The 21785-nt window shown below is 43.5% G+C and overlaps 1 protein-coding gene across 3 annotated transcripts; it reads left to right on the forward strand.

The window, feature by feature from the left end:
• Positions 1 to 305: 305 nt before the first annotated feature.
• kdm6bb (lysine (K)-specific demethylase 6B, b) lies at positions 306 to 21333 on the forward strand. Of its 3 annotated transcripts, none has more exons than XM_086226974.1 (21): positions 306 to 438; positions 2391 to 2520; positions 4804 to 4862; positions 5364 to 5487; positions 7614 to 7670; positions 7900 to 8116; positions 8202 to 8444; positions 8631 to 8786; positions 8867 to 9145; positions 9248 to 11658; positions 11744 to 11870; positions 12548 to 12653; positions 13247 to 13452; positions 14101 to 14270; positions 14354 to 14571; positions 14657 to 14771; positions 14889 to 15076; positions 15179 to 15320; positions 15408 to 15534; positions 15604 to 15774; positions 18517 to 21333. In XM_086226974.1, exons 4-21 carry the CDS (start codon positions 5369 to 5371, stop codon positions 18538 to 18540), a joined length of 5076 nt encoding a protein of 1691 aa, XP_086083100.1. In that variant the 5' UTR covers positions 306 to 438; positions 2391 to 2520; positions 4804 to 4862; positions 5364 to 5368; the 3' UTR covers positions 18541 to 21333. The 3 variants fall into 3 exon arrangements, with proteins under 3 accessions (XP_086083100.1, XP_086083101.1, XP_086083102.1); XM_086226975.1 differs by having other exon boundaries at positions 329 to 438; positions 2395 to 2520; XM_086226976.1 differs by lacking the exons at positions 306 to 438; positions 2391 to 2520; positions 4804 to 4862; ... (2 more) ...; positions 7900 to 8116; positions 8202 to 8444 and adding an exon at positions 8518 to 8544 and having other exon boundaries at positions 18517 to 21332.
• The last annotated feature ends 452 nt before the right edge of the window (positions 21334 to 21785 follow it).

Raw genomic sequence — 21785 nt, forward strand, 5'->3', positions numbered from 1 at the left:
GATGTTTCTTTTGCAGCTGAGAGATTTTAAAAATCTCTGCTGCACTGCTTATGTACTGTTTATACACACACACACACACACACACACACAGAGGTAGAGAGAGAAATATAGAGAGCCCCTCCATGCCTCTATGTGATATTTTCCCCTCCTCCTCCTCTTCCTCTTCCTCCCGCCTCCTCCACTGCAAAATGTGATAGATAAGAGACTCTCTCCTCTCATTGGCCCACTTCTCTTGAATGACAGCTGGTTGGCCTTCCCCCGTCGGTGTGCTGTGAGAGCCCCAGCATCAGAGAGTGGAGTGGAAACAGGAAGAGGAATAGAGGGGAAGAAAGGAGACAGAGGAGAGGATCGGGTGAGACAAGGTGGCGAGGAGAGAAAGGGAGGAAAAGGGGAGCAGAGGGGCGAGTGGACCAAAGAGAAAGAAGGCAAAATAAAGAGGTAACAGAGGAGTGCAGGCAAGCAGCTTGATGTGCTGTGTGCCTGCAGCTGAATGGAAATATACTGCATGCATTGTGCAGTATATGTGTGTGTGTGAGAGGCAGGCAGAGAGAGAGAGAGAGAGAGAGAGAAAGAGAGTGTGTTCATTTCTCTTAATTTTCCCTCCTGTCTTATTTTTCCCACATATCTTGTGTGCATTTTAATTCATTGTTTTAAAAGATTTCTCTCGGCTGATCACACTGCTGCAGTGTGTGTCTGCAGACTGTGCTGCACACTCATGCATGCATAAAGCACACACACCCACATACACACACACACACACACACACACACACATGCACGTGCACACATGCAGTTCTCACGTGCAGGAAGAGAAATGTGAAATGGATGAATGTGGTGAAGGGGAACTGTTGTGGTTAAGACCGTAACTGTTGAATATCGGCTTCTGAGAGTGTGTGTGTGTGTGTGTGTGTGTGTGTGTGTGTGTGTGTGTGTGTGTGTGTGTGTGTGTGTGTGTGTGTGTGTCCGGCAGGAGTGGAGTTGTAAAAAGCTCTGGTGACCAAGAGTAATCACTAATCTTTATTTAGAATAAAAACTGTGTCACAAACGGGAGCCGGCTCTGTTGAAAGTTCAGCTTAGTTTGTTTAGTTGCTGAAATGTTTGATCAGATAGCAACTAAAACGGAATCAATAAAGAACTTAAATGTTTACTGGCACAGATATACAATACAAACCCTGTGACTGTTTCCAACTACCTGGACATGCGATTCTAGGCTACCATCGCCCACACAAGCCGTCTCTACGGCACACACACATGCATGTGCATCCAGTAACGTCTTTGAACCCTTTAACCTGCCTCACTCTCTTTGTTCACAAAATGCTGCACATTTTACAATGTTTGCCAAAGACGCCCCTCTTTCTTATGCTTGACCTTCCTTGGTACATTCCAGTAGCCCTCAGAGGGATGTGTTTTATGGAGCATACACCGGGAGAAGCCGCTGTTACACAGACGGAGAAGGGGGATAGAGCTGTGGGGATGTTATTTTTAGAAATGGGACTGATTTCGCCTCATACTGTACATTCTCACTCTCTCTGTGATTGTAATTCTATTTCTGTCCTGCATCCAATAAAATCATATATGTGCAAATATGTGGGACGGGTTGTCTGTCCAGTCAATGTCAGTGCGACCGCCTCTCGCTTTCACTCCATCTGTTCTCTTCATGTCGGCTCGAGTGTAAGCTAGTCTCGAAGCCAGAGACTAGTCTGGTGCAGCCCACCAGCCCTTCCTTTTATGGTATAGGATCACTATCCTTCCTACACACACACACACCCACACACGCGCACACAAAGTCCTAGCCTGAGATGCACGTCTGCAGTGGTTCGCTGCAGTTAGCAAGCAAGACAGTATGCAATAATGTGACAGACTGCTCTTCCGTCCAAATGAGACCCCCCTCCTCTCTCTCTCGCTCTCTGTCAAAAATCACACACTCCCCTCCTCGCTTGAGGCCTTGCTCTCAGCTCTGGGCTAAATGATATCATCGGTTGCCAGGGATACAAGGACACAGCGTGCAGAGAAAAGGGAGGGCGAGGCATAGTCATAGCCTGAAAGAGAAAAGGAAGGGGTTGGATATTAGGTATCAAGAGAGAAAATGAGCCTTTTTCAAACAAGTTGGTGAAGATAGCAATGAGTAGGAAAGGCTGGAGAAAACAAAGCTGACCGGTCAAAGGTCACTGCCCCATCCTTCCTCTCTGTCTGTGCTTAAAGAGGGTCAGAATAGTGGCAGAGTGAATGTTTGTCTTTAGAAAGGAAGAGTCAGGATTACCTGAGGGATCTGCCAAAAATACAGTACATTATTTGAAACAATAAAACCTTCCTGTCTTGTATTTCTGTGCACCAACTGACAATGGTATTTCCCCACTCTCTCTACTATGTGTGTCTTTGTGTGTTTGCCAGATAGTGGAGAGCGAGCATGTCTATTTAAAGGGATCTGAGACCGCACAGGTCCACCGTCTTGCTATTTCTGACTGAGCATCGTCGTCAAATTTGGATCAGAGAGCCTGTCTCCTCTTTCTCATTCTCATTGGTAGGTTAAAGGGATGAACACACACACACACACACCCACACAAACACACACACACACATCCTTGTACTAATGTCTTTGTGAGGACTTTTGTTGATGTAATACATTCCCTAGCCCCTCACCCTAAACCTAACCATCTCAACTGACTGCCTGACCCTAACCTTGACCCTAAGCCTAACCAGAACCTGATTCTAACCAGGACCCTAAAACCAAGTCTTGCCCTTCAAACGGCCTTTTGAAGATGTGAGGACCGGCTAAAATGTCCTCACTTTCCAAAAATATCCTCACTCTGTTGGTTAAATACCTATTCTAGTCCTCAATATGTAGCAAATACAGGAACACACACACACACAACATTAGGTTTCAAATACGTATTCTCCCATTAGTGTGGCGAAAGTGTTCGTAGTTTCAGCAGAGACATGAATGGATGCATGGCTATCCCCCTGCGGTGACAGAGAGATGACCGGGGTTTCCTTGGTGATGAGAGAGAGAGGGAGGAGCTTTGAGAGGAGATTTAATGGTTCAGACAGAAGCTTTAACTTCTAATTGTGTCAACTCATAACACAGCAGCATCAGCAGTTTAGTAGTAAAGCCTGGTTAGTGCACAGATATCTCACAAAACAAAACCACAATTCTACTGTTACTAATTTTAGCAAACAGTCAACATTTAACTCTCACATGCAGTATGTACAGTACATGATTTACTGGAGGTTTTTCTACAGCGAAGCGAAGAGATTCCTCCGACAGCAGCGAAACCCCTTCTGCTCATGACATCATTTGGCCTTGGAGCTAAATGCCAGATGTCTCCAGTTAACCCTGCACAGATGTGTTTAATACATGGAGCACAAAGTCATTGTTGTGTTGAGTTAAATTGAAGCTGCTGCTGCTGCTGACTGACTGACAGCTCTCGCACAGCCACTCCGACCAAACTGTGTTCTCTGCAGCGCGACAGGGAGGGTCCAAAACAAAACAGATGGCTGCCGCTCAAATCCTAGCAAGCTTTGAGTTAGACGCGCTGTTAGAAAGCTTTTTTTTTCTGATTGTAGAAGCAGAAAATCAACGGGAAAGAGACTGTGTAAAAATGTGCAAGACAGTTTACCTTTTCTTTAGCAGAAATCTGCATTTACAGAGATATGAACATGAACTGTTATTTTTGGGACACACGTTTCAAGCAAGGCAAGCAAAGATTTTTGTACCGATGCTAGAACTTAGATAGTAGTGGAGCAGGAGGTGATAGGAGGAGAATGCTACTATTATATGTGTGCATGGTAACATGATCTACCACAGAGTCAAAGGCCTTTTTGTACCCCCCCCCCCCCCATCCACATCTCTTTTAAAATGAATCGAAATGCAATTGACTTTAAATAGCCTAAAGCCAAAGCACTAGAAACTGTCTGGCTTTCAGTTGCTGTAGCAACCAGTTGGACTCTCACATTCAGCACTCATAGTAAGAATATTAACAGTGGTGCTGCAACACTGACAATCCTGAATGGAAAAAAACGTAAAAAAGAAAAAAAAAAAGCCAAAGGAACACAGAGGAATTGGTTACATGTTCATCATACGATTTATTAGGAGTTGATGTGAAATGAGCACCCACAGGTGCAGCCTATCACCTGTAGCGTACAGCAGAGAAGCTTTCAAAGTCAAACTCACAACAGCAACAATAAAGATGGTGAGACATTTTCTGACCCTGCGACTACTTCCAGTAAAGAAAGTGAAGTCCAGCAGCTGATCTGCTCTAGTGGCAGTTGCTCTTCTTGACATGCATGTAAAGAACCAGCATCGATGTGGGGAGTGAGCTGAGATGGGATGGGGCCCAGGACAAGATGGCTGCTGCAGATTTCAGCAGCGCTGTCAGAGAATTAGACTCATGGCCTGTAGGGTGAGAAAAATTCAACAGCAGCCCACTGTATGTCGTTTTTTTTTTCCTCTTTTCTTTGGTCTTAAAGTGAGTTTGCCCATATCCTCTCCTTCATCTTAGTGCCATGTGTTTTCTATTACTGGGCGACCAGTGACTGCTGGGTTGCAGTGATTAGAGAGAGGCTGAATGCACAATGAAGCTCTGCTTGACTGATGATATGACCACCGAACAGACACAGTACAGCAGGAGGAAATCAAATCTTCGAGAGATGCACGAAAGCGTTACTTTGGAGTCTGTGTAAATCACAAAAGCCACAAATACAAAAGAGAAATCCAACACAGTTTAGTCAGAAAACAAACTGTGTAGACGTTAGTAGAGAGATAAAGTCTGTATAAACTGCACTGTGCGTCTCCCTCTCTCTTCAGGTTCGTCTATTTGCTCTCAGGTGTGACGTGGAGGGCCTCCCATACACAGACCAAGACTGGTAACATTTGCTCCTGTCTCTTTGCTTTGTGTGTGTGGACATTTAATTTCAAACCTGTATTATAAATATTACTGAAACCGTGCAGAGCGATTGGCTTAAGATAACTCCAAGACTGTTTTGTAATCTGCGTGTTCGCATGTGGTGTGTTTTCAGCGATTAGTATATTTCGGAGGTATTTAAAGGTACCCTTCTGCTGTTCTTGGATTATCCTGAACTTGATCAGCAGCTCTTGATCTCTGATCGATCAGTGAATGGGACAGTTTTCTGAATCAGCATCAAGAAACTGAAGCAGGCCTTTGTTAGTCTTGCACTGAAGAGATTTAAGAACTTCAAAGTTAAAATGATTCCACTATATCATAAGATGTGCTTCTGTACAATAAGCTCATATGACAGGCTTGCTTCTACATTGTGCTTTATTCAGTGATACTCGTTGAATTACATGTCATTTTGGTTTATTCCAAATTTCAACTGCATGCACATTAAATACCGTGTGTGTTTCAGGCTGCATGTATCACCCAGCAGAGCTGTACTCTGGCCGTAACACATGGGACTCCTACCAAGCTGGAGGACCTAATAGAGGACAATGGGCTCCTGTAAACAGTCGGCCTTGGAGCCACACCCAGAGGTCAGCAGCATGACAACACTCACACTGTTTGTCAACAATGCGAGTGTGTTTTCCATGTCTTTACTGATCAGGCATTATGATCTCTGGTTGTTAACACCAGCTGAGACGTCTCATACAATCTGATAAAACAACAACCTCATTGCTTTGGCTGTAACAGAGTACTGTTGGGCTAAAGCTGCAGATGGGAGCATGTGGATGCAAGCACAGCGTCTCCAGCTGCAGCTGGGGATGCCTGTCTATCTCAGCATCACTCTATCTCTCTGGTTACAAGTTGTGGCAGCAGTGAGTTGGTTTCAAACTAACAGTGAGTTATTTTAAAGCAGTACTTCAACCCTAAAAGTGTGTGTTTTACCTTTAAAATATTTACCAATAGGTGTCTTAAGAGTTTTTGTCATTGTTGCATCACATCTTTGTGAGCCCAGAGTGCAGACAGAGCCAGCTAGGAATATTTAGGTATACAAAAAACAGTTGACAAACTCTCAAGCACAACATCCAGGATAATCTACATCTTCTTTATCTGGCCGGACGCTCAGTTATCCAGTTTAAACATTTATTTTCACCGTCTATCCAGCTGCTAAGTTACCAGCACTTGTCTATGTTCACTGTAGCACCAAGCCAGAGGGGCTGTGGTTTCCCGGTTTGGGTTTGTGTTCCAATTGATGGAAACAGGAAGTCATCACTTGCAGCTGGTCAGATGAAGAGAAAATATCCTTTTGCAGGGCATCTACTGTACTGGTGGGATCATTACTAGTATGGCCGCTAAATGGCGTATATAACTTACACCCGAATAGGTTATAGGATATTTTCACCACTTTTTTTATGACCTATCTGCTTGTTAGGCAGCACGGTGGTGCAGTGGTCAGCACTGTCACCTCACAGCAAGAAGGCTCAGGCACAGGATCTTTCTGTGTGGAGTCTGCATGTTCTCCCTGTTCCTGTGTGGGTTCTCTCTGGTACTCCAGCTTCCTCCCACAGTCCAAAGACATCAAGAGAGGACGAGGCTGATTGATACTCTAAATTGACTGTAGGTGTGACTGTGAGTGTGAATGGTTGTCTGTCTCTATGTGTTGGCCCTGTGATGGACTGGCGACCTGTCCAGGGTGAACCCCGCCTCTCGCCCGTAGCTGCTGGGATAGGCTCCAGCCCCCCCGCAACCCTTAACAGGAATAAGCGGGAGACTATGGATGGATGGATCTGCTTGTTATTGTGGGTACATCAGGGTGGATATAGACTTATTTTCAAGACAAGATAGAAACTCTTTTCTCCTCTGTGTGTGCATTGGGGAGCTGAGACCCTGAAAAACTGCTAGTTTGCACAGCACAATGCATATTAATGGATAGTGAAGGTTAGCATACATTGTCAAAAGTCGTCAACTAGATTGGGTCAAGGATCATGGATTGTCTGGAAATGATCAACCTCATCCTCTCTTACAAAGCCATTCTTCTTATCATCACAAACTGTTTTGTTTTGTTGGTCTAATGTTGCTGGCTGATTCTAAATGTTGTCTCCTCATTTCCCATTATTTCATAACCAGTGTTGTATACAACCCTGGTTTTGAAGAATCATTTTGAAGAAAAGTGTATTTGACATCTTCTGAGAGAGGTATGCTAACCTGCCCGTCCACTTCCGCTGGTTGTGCTAAGCTAACTAGCAGTCAGCTGGTCTCAGCTTCCTAATGTACACTCAGAGGACAGAATGGGATCCATCCTCTTGTCCAGCTCTGGGGAGGATGGACCATGGGTATTCTTCAAAAAATGTTCAAGTAGCCTTAGACAAAATTGTCTCCATATTCAGTGAGGTCAAAGAAATGGTCCTGAACATTTTATCCCAGTATTATTAGCCAAGGTTCACCACAGTCTCTACAGTAAAAGTTCCTGAAGTAACATCTCACTTTTGAGAATTACTTGAATGGCTACCATGAGAGAAGTAGCTTTCAGAAATGATATCTGACTTAATTAACTGAGATAAACAAGAATGTTTGTACAACTGAACTTGATTCATTACGAGCTCCGGATTCACCACATTTTCGTGAGCTGTACACTTCCAGCTGTCAGCTACGTTATTACATTGGGACATGGTAGATTTCTGTGTTCTTTGTAATAAAAGTTACAATGTTGCCACTGCAGATGCCAAGGAGGTCGCAATCAGTCACACCATCCACCATCAAGTCGTCTTTATAGCAGGTGAGTTGAACACCGCAATGTGAATGTATGGGTTTGCAGCTTTCCCATAGTATCATGATAGATCTTTCTGAATTGATGTTTGTTTCTCTCGGATGAACGGAGAGACTCTTTTTGGATGTTTCTTTGCCCTTATAGCAGCAGAACAGCTGATGGATAGGAGTTTTCTCTCTGTGTCTTGAATCCTTTCAGCTCTGTGATTGTTATTCTGCTCCGTCTGTCTTGTGCGTAGGGGGGAGAGAACAGTCAACCATGTTCAGGACAAGGGTATGTCCAAGGGGCACAGGCAGCCATTACGTCTTTGGGATAGTAAGGACCAGCCATTTCAGGCCCAGAACTGGCATTACAACTCCATGCGCTCATTCCACCATCGAGCTGGGACCAACAGCGGTTATCTAACAGGACCAGGAGAGCGCTACACACACTGGGACAATGTCAGCAACCCTCTGGTGAGGCCAGCAGCATTTTGAAAGTTTATGCTGCTAATTCAGCAGGACTTTCTGATTCTGACTATCCTTTATTGTCTCTGAACAGGGGAATCCTCGGCTGCATCGCAACAACAGAGACCTCCAGGCCCCACCAGAGAGATGGGCTCCTTCAAACTGTCGCAGGAGCTTTCCAGGTCAAATGATAAACAACAGACCGGGACCCTGGAAACGACCAGCCCCCCACCAGCGGCGAGACCAACTGCACCAGCACAGTCCATCTCCACAGCATCCCTTATCCCCAAGGGAAGAGTGTCCAGCCAAGAGGAGCAGGGACTCTGGCCCTGATCAGGTAAACTGCACCGAATAAAGCACAAATGTCCAAGTTCCCAGCAAGACACTGAACCTTTGCTCCCGAGTCCAGTTAAGGAAGAAAAGCAATGTCCATGCAGGTACTTCTATTTTTGTGCAATAGCACCACCATCGGTCAAATCCCCGCCACTGTCGTGTGACAGTCCGTGTCTGCTTCTCTCATCAGTCATCTCATCCCGGATCGAGGCACTTACCTTTACTGGCGCATGCCCCGTCACCACCTCGCCACCACCGCTGCAACAAAGATGAGTGGAAACATCTTCACGACAGGGCAGGTCCATGCCACCACTCTGACCACAGGACCTCAACGGCACAGCAACACGTGAGCTTGTTTATATGAATGAACGACAACTAAAAATGTTAACTTACTCAACATGATCATCGTGGTTGATTTCTCTGCAGGAAACCTCTAAACTGCATGCTGGAGGCTTCTGCAGCAGTAACCCGGCAGTTCAAAATCAGACTTGTGGCAGTAGAGCACCGCATCTTGGAAACAGAGGGAAGATTTACCGGAAAATGACGTCTTCACCAGCAGAACACACCCGTGTGCCTTACAGCCACCAAAACCATCATTATCACTATCAACGGCACACAGGCCACCTCAGAGCCCTGCAGCACAAACCCCTGCTGCACCCTCTGGAGGAAAAGGTCTCACGGAGTCATCTGCACAAACAAAGCACAGTGAGAACTAAACCGTTTGAATATATGTAGTGAATGAAAAGTCAAATTATATTTTTATCTTCAAAAGCTGTTTATGTGTGTTTCACATCGTTACCTCTGCAGGAACCTCAGCGTACTCATCTAAGGAGCATTTCAAGAGATCCAGCCGTCTTCAGGTCTTCTGGCGCAGACTCTCCTCCCTATTCATCCATTCTCTGTGGTGCTAAAGATACTGCCAGCATTCCTCGTACTCCCTCCAGTCCTCCTTCATACATGGTGGCCAGTGGCAGAAAAGATCCATCCATCATTCGTCAGTGTAGTCCTGACCTCATAGGACTGCCTAAAGTCCAAGGAAGCCCCACTCACAAAGCTAGACCGGCATTTACCACATCTCTCCCTCCTCAAGCTGGTGCAAAATCCAGGTTTACACATGTTAAACACAGAAAAAGCTCGCAGCCTCTCAGCTCGCGGCAGTCCCCCCACAGCAGGTCCAGGGCAAACAAGCCTGACAAGGAGATGGAGGTGCAGATAAAAGGCGAGGGCAAGCAAAAAGATAAGGTGGTGAGAAAAGAGAAAAAGGATGAAGCTCAAAAGACAAACAGAAATGGCAAAGAAAGAAAAAGGAGGAAGAAAAAAGAGGACAAGAAGTTAGGAGAAAGAAAGAAGAAAAGAGATAAAGCATTAAGAAAGGAACAAAAATTAGTCTCCAAAACTAAAATCAGAGATAAAGAAGTGCTGACTTCCATTGCTGTGACCAACTCTTTGGGAGAGAATCCCTCCACGCCTGAAGGAGTTCCTCCTCCCGCCTGCACATCACCTCAACCATCCACAAAGTCAGAAAATCCCAAAAGTCAGCAAAAGAAACACAGTACCCTAAAACTCCCAGCCAAGGAGGAATTAAAATGCCTGAACACCAGCGCTTCCCGGAGAAGAAACAAGTCCACCCCGTCCCAGTCAGCACATGGACCAAAAGCAAATTATGACGATACTCTCCCCTCACTTTTATTTAAAGCCTTGGAACCTCTAAGTACAGCGTGTTCTGTTAGTATAGAGAAGGCCGCCCGTGGCAAAGAAGATGGCCCAGGAGGGGTCCTCCACGCACCTGACCTGCAGCCTGTGGGTGTGATGGGAAGTTTGAGGGAAATAGGAGACAATCTTGCAAACACCCCTCCTGTACTCAGCTGGCAGGGCTCACCGGTGTCCATCCTGGGAGAAGATGAGGAGGAGTTGGAGAAAGGGGTGATCAGTAGACCGGTCCTGCAGCCCAGCCCGACTCAATGCTTCTCTCCCCCTCCCGTAGATGGTGAGAGCATCAATGACGTGTCTTGTGAAAGTACACTGGATGATTATTACCACAAGTCTAAACTCTGTGATCGACCTTGTCTAACGAAAGAAGATGATGAGGGAGAACAGGAGCTGGAGAGGGAAACATCTGGCTCTCTTCTTCATGAGCTTCACCACAAATCTGGGTTGGATGATGTCTTCAAGAGCCTTGCAACCTTCCTCGGAGGCCAGAGAGTCACATGTCGAGGCGGTCCATTTGGGGGGCCTCCTTCTAGCTCCACAAAAGGGGTTAAGTTTGCGTCATCTCTCGCACTGGGACCAGAAATCCACTGCCAGGAGCATCAGGATATCAAGTCAGACCCTACATCATCCTCCAAATCCAGTAATCAGTCACCAGTTCACACTACCTCAGATCTCCTCTCAAAATCCCCCAGCCTGACAGATCTGTATGAGCCGGTCTCACCGGCCCAGAAGAAGCAGGACGACACAGAGAATGATCTAGAAGAGAGAGAAGACATGAAAGCATCAGAGCTCCTCCCTGAGGGAGCAGAGTCGTCTCTCTTGGACGAGTCCCTCAGTGCAGAGTTGAGGCTGACCACCACACACACGACCTCTTTAACCAGCCTCCTCACTGTCTGCACCAAGGAAGAGAGGGTCAACAGGGACGAGGCAGAACACAGAGTTACAGACAGAAAGAGAAAACAAAAGGCTAAAGATGTAGGAGGTGAAAGGGTGATCAAGATTAAGATAAAGAAAGAAGAAAGCGTGTGTCTTAAAAACAAAGCAAATAAAATAAAGGGGTTGGAAGAAAGAGGTGCATATAAAACATCCGTTTCATCCGCGATGCTCTCTAGAAATTCTCCCAGACCTCCCAAAGATCAAACTGCACACGGCAAAGATGTTCGGAGAAAGAAAAGGAACCGTGGGAACACGAAGGTAAAGAGAGAATCACAGAATAAAGGAGCAGTGAAACATAAAACATCCTCAGCTACTGGAAACTCAGAGACCAAGACCTCAGCGTCAGCTATAGCAATCAATACATCCAAAGCGCCCTGCTCATTAGCTCCAGTCGACCCCCTGAAACTCAAAGCATTGTCAATGGGCTTTACGAAGGAGCTGAGGATCCTCCTGATCAAAGTGGAGAGTGCTGGGAGACAAACATTCAACATATCAGAGGTGGAAGAGCAAAGAATCCCACTCTCCAAGATCAGCATCGATAACACAGCCGCTCAAGTGATCAGAGCTTGCAAGTAAGTTCCCCAACCAAATCACTCTTGTCTGTAAAGATCAGAGTTTAACGCACCCCGTCTTCTCTCTGTTTTCTCTCTCTCCCAGGGGGTTAAAGGTGAAAGGGAAATTTAAGGAGTCGTACTTGCTTCCCGCCTTGTCTGTCAAACCTAATTTTTCCATTGATACACCGATTCCACGAGAGAAGTTAAACCCTCCTACGCCGAGCATCTATGTGAGTTCCGCTAAAATGACCCGACTCAGTACGTGACAGTAGCATGAGAGAGAAGCGGCCATGATAAATCAGTTAAAGTTGATTTTTATCCTTCCTTTGATTGTTTTTCTCAATAGCAGCACTCATGAAGTGCAGCAGATACGCTGTGTTTGTACAACATATAACATTTGGCTACTTAAAAAAAAAACAAACAACAAAAACAACTCTTTTCTTTTTAACTGCCCCAAAGGTGATGAAGTATGTCAGTGAGATTTGGTGTGAAGATAAATTGTACTCCAAGTATCAACTGGAGATGATCTGATTGAAAGTGTCGATGCTGCAGGCTGTTGGAGGCCATTAGCAGTACGTATACAGATAGACGCGAACGCTATTTCTGACAGATTTTGAGCTTGTAAGGCCTATATTTGATATAATGGTCAATATTTCTGACAAATCTCAGCATATTTTCGTTACTTTGAGAAACAAGTATTAAACTCCAGGAGATGGTTTGGGTGAGATCACGGGGGATTGTATTATATTTGGAGGAGACTCCTTGGCCAACAAGGCTTTGTGGATAACTGTATTATTTCAAGAATTTCCAACCTGCTTTCTGTATTTTGCATTTGCGCTTGCAGATAAAGATTCTTTGTTTTAAAAAAAAAAAAGATTCTTTATTATGTTTTTTGTCGTGTCTGCAGTTGGAGAGCAAAAGGGACGCCTTCTCCCCGGTTCTGCTTCAGTTCTGCACGGATCCCAAAAATGCTGTTACTGTGATCAGAGGCCTCGCCGGCTCCCTCCGCCTTAGTGAGTTAACGCAACTCTTTCTCTGCTGATTTATTGTGCATGTGATTTCACTTCCCCTTCTATACGCGTAAATACATTTATAGCGTTCTTAATACAAAGACCAAATGTTTTGGTTCATTTTAATTACTTGCTGAGATTTTCCAAACAAGTAAACTCTCAGAGATCCTAGACAGAGGTGCCTTCTCACTCGTGCGCTCGTGGGACAGCGTGCTGCACCCCATAGTGACACTCACATCACGCTTGAGTCTTTATCATCCGTAGCTGAATGCAGGTCATGTCAGCGCAAGCATGACATGATGGCGAGAACACTGGGAGGCTTTACATCGATCCGGGATCGCTGCTTTGAAGACATTTGCGTATCTTAACGTGTGTCGATTTAACAATCATCTTTATTTCTACTCCCACGTCTTTTTTTACTCTGCGTCATGCTTTGTTGTTCAGTGTATAAATAACATTTTCCGATGTCTTAAATTTGAAAACGAAATCCAAATCCAAATACATAGAAAGTAGAAAGAGCCTGAGAAAGACAGAGGTGTTGTTACCTGATCATGATCTCATTTGCTCTTCTGTCATTTTTCTCCCTCCTGCGTCAGATCTTGGGCTGTTCTCCACCAAGTCTCTGGTGGAGGCAAACTCGGACCATGCAGTGGAAGTAAGGACTCAGGTTCAACAGCCTGCTGATGAAAACTGGGATCCCAGTGGCTCGGCACAGACGTGGCCCTGTGAGAGCAGCCGCTCACACACCACTATAGCCAAATACGCCCAGTACCAGGCCTCCAGCTTCCAGGAGAGCCTGCAGGTAGACTTCCTCCCTTGTGGCTGACACACACATTTACCACCTTTACACTGGTTTACCACAGTTTGTTTTTAGTAACATTTTTAATCGCTACGATATGAGGATTATATTACTCATTATTTGAGAAAGAGTCCAGTTGTACACGTCATCTCGCAGTTCAAATTCCATTCTTATTTTTCAAGTTTTTAAACTAAAACCGGTAAATGGAAGAGGAAGTTTTGCCAAGGATATCCGCTGGCTACACTGGAAGGGACTTGGCCATTGCCCTCAGATACTATTAATAGCTGATTACTTCAGAGACACTGGCATATGAGTGACTGACGGACTTTACACCATTTATTTCTTTGTTGGCCAAAGTGGGCAAGTTTTTAGCTGAATATAAAAGTTCAGCTCATCTCTGGTGTGTGAGGTCTCGGAGTTGTTTTTGAAAAAAATAAGGAAATACGTGACCTAGAAAAGCAAAGTAGCCATAATTACTTTTACTGGTGTGAAAATATGATTAATGATGTGATAATTAGGGTCTGTCAAGTTGTTTGAGATGATGTGATGCATAAGTAAAGGCGTGTTTCATTGATCCTGAGGTGTAATGATGGATCCATGTTTAGCTGTTGGACACCCTGTCAGCTAAGCTCATGTGTAGCTGTGTTACAGGAAGAGAAAGAGAGTGAAAATGAAGAAGAAGAAGGAGAAGAAGAAGATGATGAAGAGCAAACCAAGTCCTCAGATGCATCCTGTTTGACGTTATCCAACAGTAAAGGCAGTCCCGCCTCAAATACCATTCAGACCAGTTCCTCTCTCAACTCCACCCCCAGCACACCGGGGTTAGTAGAAAACTGTCATCTAAAGAAGTACATGTCACATCTTCTGATTCAAATTCTCACCTCAGACTTTAAAACCTCCACAGCTCAGAGCAGAAAACTGTCGGAAAGATCATCAAATTTGGGACCAACATCGATCTCTCAGACCCTAAAAGGTGGAAGCCTCAGCTGCAGGAGCTGCTGAAGCTGCCGGCGTTCATGCGTGTGGAGTCCAGCAACAACATGCTCAGTCATGTGGGTCATACAATCCTGGGCATGAACACTGTCCAGCTCTACATGAAGGTGCCAGGCAGCCGCACGCCAGGTCAGAGTGCTTTCGGACATCCCCACCTCCATTGGTAATCAATCGATTTGAGTTTTTAAGGGTTTCAAATGTGTTTTCTCTTCAGGTCACCAAGAAAACAACAATTTCTGCTCAGTCAACATCAATATTGGGCCGGGCGACTGTGAGTGGTTCGCTGTCCACGAGCACTACTGGGAAGCTATCAACAAATTCTGTGAGAAGTGAGTGAGGAGCCTCGCACTATTTAACAACTGTATGAGTGTGTGTGTTTGCGTGTGTGTGTGTGTGTGTTTGTTTGTTTGTGTTTGTGGTGAATAATTAGCAAACTATTTCCTCAGGCATGGTGTAGACTACCTTACAGGATCCTGGTGGCCAGTTCTGGAGGACCTGTACAGCTCCAACATTCCTGTGTACCGCTTCATTCAGAGGCCAGGTGACCTGGTGTGGATCAATGCCGGGACGGTTCACTGGGTCCAGGCTGTGGGCTGGTGCAACAACATTGCCTGGAATGTGGGACCTCTTAACTGTACGTATTAAGAGAATTAATAGTCTGTGCTTCTACGTGTCAGATTACTGAAGAAATATGTTTAATAACCTCACCACGGTTTGTGTTTTTTCGCTCTCCCAGCGTACCAGTATCAACTCGCCCTGGAGCGTTTTGAGTGGAACGAGGTGAAGAAAGTTAAGTCGATCGTTCCCATGATCCACGTATCCTGGAATGTGGCTCGAACCATCAAGATCAACGACCAGGAAACTTTCAAGATGATTAAGTGAGATGCGTGCTGACGCTTATCTGCATATTTTTTGTGTTTTTTAGTGTTTACATCCTCCACTATCCAGGCCTCTATCTCTTCCAGACACTGCCTGATGCAGTCCATCAAGCACATCCAGATTCTGAGAGACCAGCTGGTAGTTGCAGGGAAGAAGATCTGTTACCAGGGTCGTGTGAAGGACGAGCCGGCCTACTACTGCAACGAGTGTGATGTGAGTCCCTCCTCCTGCACTGTACATTGACTGTAACTGCTTTTATGAAGCGTGACTGTCTTTGCGCAGGTGGAGGTGTTCGACATGCTGTTTGTGACCAGCGAGAATAGCAGTAAGAAGACCTACGTGGTGCATTGTGAGGACTGCGCCCGAGCCAAGAGCCCGTTGCTGGCAGGAGTGGTGGTGCTAGAACAGTATCGCATAGAGGAGCTGATGAGAACCTACGACAGCTTCGCGCTGGTCAGTCTGCCTTCCTCATGTTCTAACCCTAACATGGAGGACATCAGGCATCACTCCTGAAATGTTCCAATTCACGAATGTGTTCTCAGGCCTCGCTTCCTGCTTAGAAAATGAAATTAAGGAAAATTGGTTAAAAAAAATCTGCACGTGTAAGAACATTTCACGAATGAGGCCCAGTGTGTTTCACAAAGGTTCCGAAGCCGCATCATTTTGGTCAAAACACAAATATGTTTAAAAAGTCCGTGTGGTTTTCTCTATTTTTTCAACGCAAATATATGTACAGTCTTGGAGTCAGACTATACCAGGGATGCTCCAATTTTTTTCCTGCGGAGGACCAGAAGCAGAATTTTAGTGGTTTTAACCAAACACAACGCGTTTGGTTAAAATGCAAACTGGTGTTAAGAACCTAATTTTCCTTAATTAGATGTGACATAAGCTATCGCATAGTCGAAAAACAACTGACGACCGCATTTTCTTCGTACACGATTTTAATAAATAATACATTTTTGAGTGCTTCTATTACATGACATTTTCTCTCTTTGAAAGAATCAGAGCCAGGATAACACTAATAATATTATATCATAACAAATAAGTGTTGAACTTCAGCCATTTTTTTTCTACAGTCACCATCGTCTTTGAATGAGGCTCCTCTCAGCCGACAGCACAAATCTTTCATAATGAATATGCGATTTTTTTTTCTCCACCGCCGCTTCCTGCGTCGCTCGCATGGCCCTCGCATACGTCACATCCTGCCTCTTCTTCCTCTGTATTCACATGGAGCAGCGCACATTTGTCAAGCACCTTAATTTTCTGAGGTTGATCATCTCGGTTATACAGGGTAGAACTGTTGCCACGTGAAACTGAGATCAAGCGGAGGCTTGATTCCAGATTGTGATCTTATTTCGATTAATTGTGCTGCCCTGGAGGGTAGATGGTTTACACCCTGGATGCCAGATCGATTCATCCATCATGCTGTCATTCTCCTACACTGCAGTAATGAAAAAAACAAACAAACAAACCTTCAAATCATGATTCCATCGATAAGATAAGCAACTTAAAGACTGACTCTGCATGTTTTGGGTCATTAGAACAATATGGAATTGGAGGAAATTCAATATGTGATCCAGTGCAATGAATATTTAAATGTATTTATTTGATGTCTCAGTTGGCATCATTATTGCTTTATACTGTTGCTGCATGTTTTACGTGTTGGTGCCTTTACAGGATCAATAACTAATCACTACTAATGACTCAAGGGTTTCACTGCAGTTCAGTTAAGATTAGCAAGTGCAGATGACAGCCACCTCTGTGTTGCTCTGTCAACTGATGATTACTCTCGACTCCCTTATTAAGAATTTTGATGACATCAGCGACTGGATTAGACAGAAAAAATAGAAATGATGGTGTTCAGTGCCAAAGAGGAGAGAGAAAAACTATGTGACCATCTTGAATCCCGCTACTCGAAAACTAAAACTCGGGTCAGAAATCTTGGCCAAGTTATTGACGATGATCTAAATATCATTGGTCAGATTGAGGCTGTTACAACATCCTCTTATTACCAATTATTATATTATTATTACATTAAAAAAAATCAAAAACTTCATGTCAGAGCAGGACCTTGAGAAATCAACTCAGGTATTTGTTTTCATCATCGAAAACTGTAACTCATCCAAAACGCACGCGCGCGTGCACACAGACACACACACACACACACACAGGTTTGTGTAGCTCTCCTTATTCCAACATTCCACTGACTTCCATTCATGTGAATATCCAAACCCAAGCCCGAATCCAAACCCTAACCCTAACCAATTGATGCCTAACCTCAACCTCAAGCTAACTGCAGTTTACACCTTCACTCTAACTTTGACCAGGTGTTCACAAATGAAGTTCCGCCGCATCAGGACCGGTCTTTGGTCCCCATGAGGACTAGGGGTCCTGATAAGCTTAGTGTTTATACCAGAAAAGGTCTCCAAAAGATAACAAAAACCAAGTATACACACACACACACACACACACACACACACGCACGCACACACACACACACACACACACACACACACACACACACTGTTCCTTTGACTGATAGAGAAGAGTAATGTGGGGCAGGTTTTTGAGTAGTGAGGCAATAGAGATTAACTGCTGAGAGAAGGTGGTGTGGTTGCGGCGCTCTACTTCACTCTGACAGTTTGCTCGGCAACAGTGACACTTCTGATTAAAGTGCAACATTCTCGTTTGGACGATAACGTCTCTTTCTGCTGGTTGGTTCCCAGTTGCGATGGATGCGATGTGATCTGTGGATGTGATGAAGCGAGTGTGCACGACTGCTTTAAATGTGTTTTCTTGATTATCATCATGAGGGAAAAGTGAAAACATGCATGTAACCAGGATGTGTGCTTTGCTTCAATCAATCAATCGATCGATCAATCAATCAATCAATCAATCAATCAATCAATCAATCAATCAATCAATCAATCAATCAATCAATCAATCAATCAATCAATCAATCAATCAATCAATCAATCAGTTTCATACTTTAACAAGGATGCCCCTCTTACACAAATGTTTTTTTAAACGGAGTGTTGACACACATTTTAAAATTAGTACCCGCATTAAAAATCGTGGATGTACCAAAAGTTAGTGGCCCCATGACTTTATTTGTGTGCATATTTCATATTTATGTTTTCTTTGATGGATATTGTGTTGTTTGGCGGTCAGCTGATTTCTGTCTCTCCCCTTTAGGCTCCGTTGCCCATCTCCAAGTGAGGACCAGCGTCTTTCACCCATAACCAAAACCAACAGCAGCACAACTGTTGTCCTGGAGGCAATCTATACCTGCGAACACTCTCGGAATCAGCCAATCACGTTTACTCTGCATTGTTTACATCACACAATAAGGTACGGCTACGCAGCCAATCAGATGATAGCCCACTGTCTTCCCCAGACCAGCTGCTGATTGGACTTGATCTTTGATATAGAATGACTAGAATGGTATTTCTTGCGGAGAGCATTTCACACGTGTACACAAACACATAAACACACACACACACACAAAAAAAAGAAAGAAAGATGTGAGCACTGCTACACTGCTAGCACTGAAAAATCAGGTTCTATGTTCAACGGACACTGCTGTGATTCAAAAGCGTCAAGTAGCCGGTTTTGTGTATGAATTCAGGTACTTTTATGCAAATTCAGAACTTTTTTACACCAATCTAGTTATTCTATGTGTCCATGAATTTGCTGTGATTCTATATTACCAGCAGGGGAATCGCTTCACAGGAGAAGTAGCTGATTGTCGTTTGGAATTGCATCAGTCCCTGTTTTTGTTTGATATTCAGGTAAACTTTGACATTTGTAATTCCTGTCTGTAAACTTTTTGAGGTGCTATTCCTATCTAATTTATTCTCGCTAGATAATTCAAGTGTTTTACCAGCCTAGAAGTACACCACATTGGCCTTGTGAACTGTATTTAGAGGAGATGTAATTAGAGTATAAAACACACGCAAATAAGGTTTTATGTAAGTATCAAAAAAAAAAAAAAAAAAAAGTGAATCAAAAATTTTATCAGTTTCTCTTAAATACGGGTTTACTGGAGGACTAATATGGTTTCACTCTTAGTTGGAAATCAGAAATGTAGATGGAACTGTTTTTGTTCTGTTGGTGTCACTGGTGTGGTTTTGACGATACACCCAAAACACAGAACAGATGTGGTGTTGCTTTTATTTGTGTTATTTTTTTGTTGTTGTTTTACGGGGAAGCCATCCCACTTTTATACCTCCTTTTGTTGCTATGTTCTCGTTTCTAGATGACAAAGAAAATAAATAATTGTAAATTGTTAATGAATTTATGGGATATAAAGTGGTGTGCATAGACATGGAGGGGGGGGGGCTATTTTTGTTAGTGTTGGTGATGTGCCAATTGCTTGCTCGTTATTATATGCAAATCTGCAACTGAAACCATTGCACTGAAAATAGAAATATGTTTTTGCCTAATATTCCCACAGAAATTTCATCATACAGGATAAAGCGAACAAGTAATTAACAAAAAAGTACTTGATGATATCTCAGTACGGTTTAAGTCGTAAAAGAGCAGCGCTAGAACTGGGACTCGAACGTGTGTCTCCGTGTAAAAAGGATCCAAGTTTATTTTTAATTTGGCCCTGTGGTCAACACACGTTCGTCACCACCACCACCGCACGATGCGGCATCTCGTCGTCATGATTTAGCTTCGTGAGAAAATAGTTTTTGGCCCAATCCTGCAGCACTTTAACTTAATACATTTCTAGTTTAAGTGTGTAAACGGTATCATATTTTTTTTAAGCTCAAGCTTTGTTCATTTTGCATTTAATTATTTTGATATTTGATCTGAAAATGTGTAAAAATATCACTTTCCGGTTAAACTCATCGATTCCTTTATAAATGTGATGATCAGTTGCTGATACCAGGCCATAATAATAATAATAAAGATAATAACAATAATAATAATAATAATAATAATAATAATAATAACAGTACCAACCCCCATTCTTCCTCCTGCTCTCATCAGTCTGTGCACACCGTATCATGTACATAATCTATGTTCTCGGTTTATAGAAGGCGGTCAGTCATTTGTTTCTGTTGTTGCTATATAATAATGATAATTATTATACACCCTAAAAATATCCTGTATCACTCTAGATTTAATTACTGCAATGGGAACTTCCTCCCTCTTTTATACCTCTTTTTTTGTTGTCAGTTTTTGCTTTTTGGATTACAGAGAAAAATGAGAAATTGTAAATGGTGACATTATTTATACTGTACATGGTTGTTTTCTTATATATTTATTGCATATCAAATGGTTCTTCACTTGATAAGGGGCTACAAGGTATTTTAAAACTGTAGTGTGGTCATAATATGTGGATAGGGGAAGTGCAATCAGGGGGGCAGTTGAATTTTCATGGTGCTAGACCCCTCCTTGCCTCAATGCCCCGATCATTCATTAAACAGCATATTACGATGTGTGGAAATAAACCGTGACGCAACACAAACCAGCCGGTTGGTGCTTAAAAACATTTCAACACAGTTTACTGATACCAGAAACGGAATGATGTCTTTGTACTGTATCGAACAGATGAATACGAAATCTTTTTTAACTTTTTTCCATTGTACGAAACTCATAATCTTGTGAGGCATTAGTGGTTTTATGAGCATTAGCATTAGTAGTTGTAACTCTTGACACTTTTGCAGAGACTTTTAGGGACGTGACCTGTTTTTGTTTTCTGTCTCGTCCTCATTCTTGGTATTATTTGAAGGATGTAATGATGTTTGTTTTGGGTTTTTTTTTGTTTTTTTCTGTTCATTTTTTTCCCCTCCCCCTCTTGACTCGTTTGATTTATGCTGCACTTATTGTTTCAAAAAGAACTCACATAGAAGAAAAACCTGAGCCAGACCTGTCTTAAATCCCTCTGTGATTTTTCTGTGACATATTGTATTGTTGTTCAAGAAAATAAAATGTTTTGATAAATTATTCAATGACGATTCGCTCCCTGTCGTCTCACTCTGCCTCTTTATTCTGCTTGTTCTGCTCATGTGGTCAAAACAACTCGCTGGATGAGAGAAACCTCCTATTCTTTTAGTTTCTTGTTAAAAATGTTTGCTGCACAAATCGAGCTTGCGTGTTGTTGTTTTTTTGAATGTTTCCCCTGAGACGCTCTGTCACGCTGGAGCTTAGACTTGGATTATGTTGTTTAGGGCAGACTGAGGCTCGTGTCTGTGAGTGTACGGTGGGATGTAATATAATCTATGTGACGGACGGATGTCTGCATCTGTCCGTTATCTCCTCAATCGCTCATCCCGCTGGTCCCGCAGTGTCAAGTTTTTAGGAGTTTGGATGAAAAGTGTGTTGCCGTTTGTCAAAAGTGGATTTTTTTTTTCTCTTTGTGAGATGACGGCATGATTGACAGTCAGCATTTGGATTGACAGCCAGTATTTTGATTGATAGCCACGATTCTGGACGCTGCTTTGTAATAACAT

The sequence above is a fragment of the Aulostomus chinensis genome, chromosome 15 (assembly GCF_037954235.1).
Source record: "Aulostomus chinensis isolate RoL2024-O1b breed Wild chromosome 15, RoL_Achi_v1.0, whole genome shotgun sequence".
Taxonomy (NCBI): Eukaryota; Metazoa; Chordata; class Actinopteri; order Syngnathiformes; family Aulostomidae; genus Aulostomus; species Aulostomus chinensis.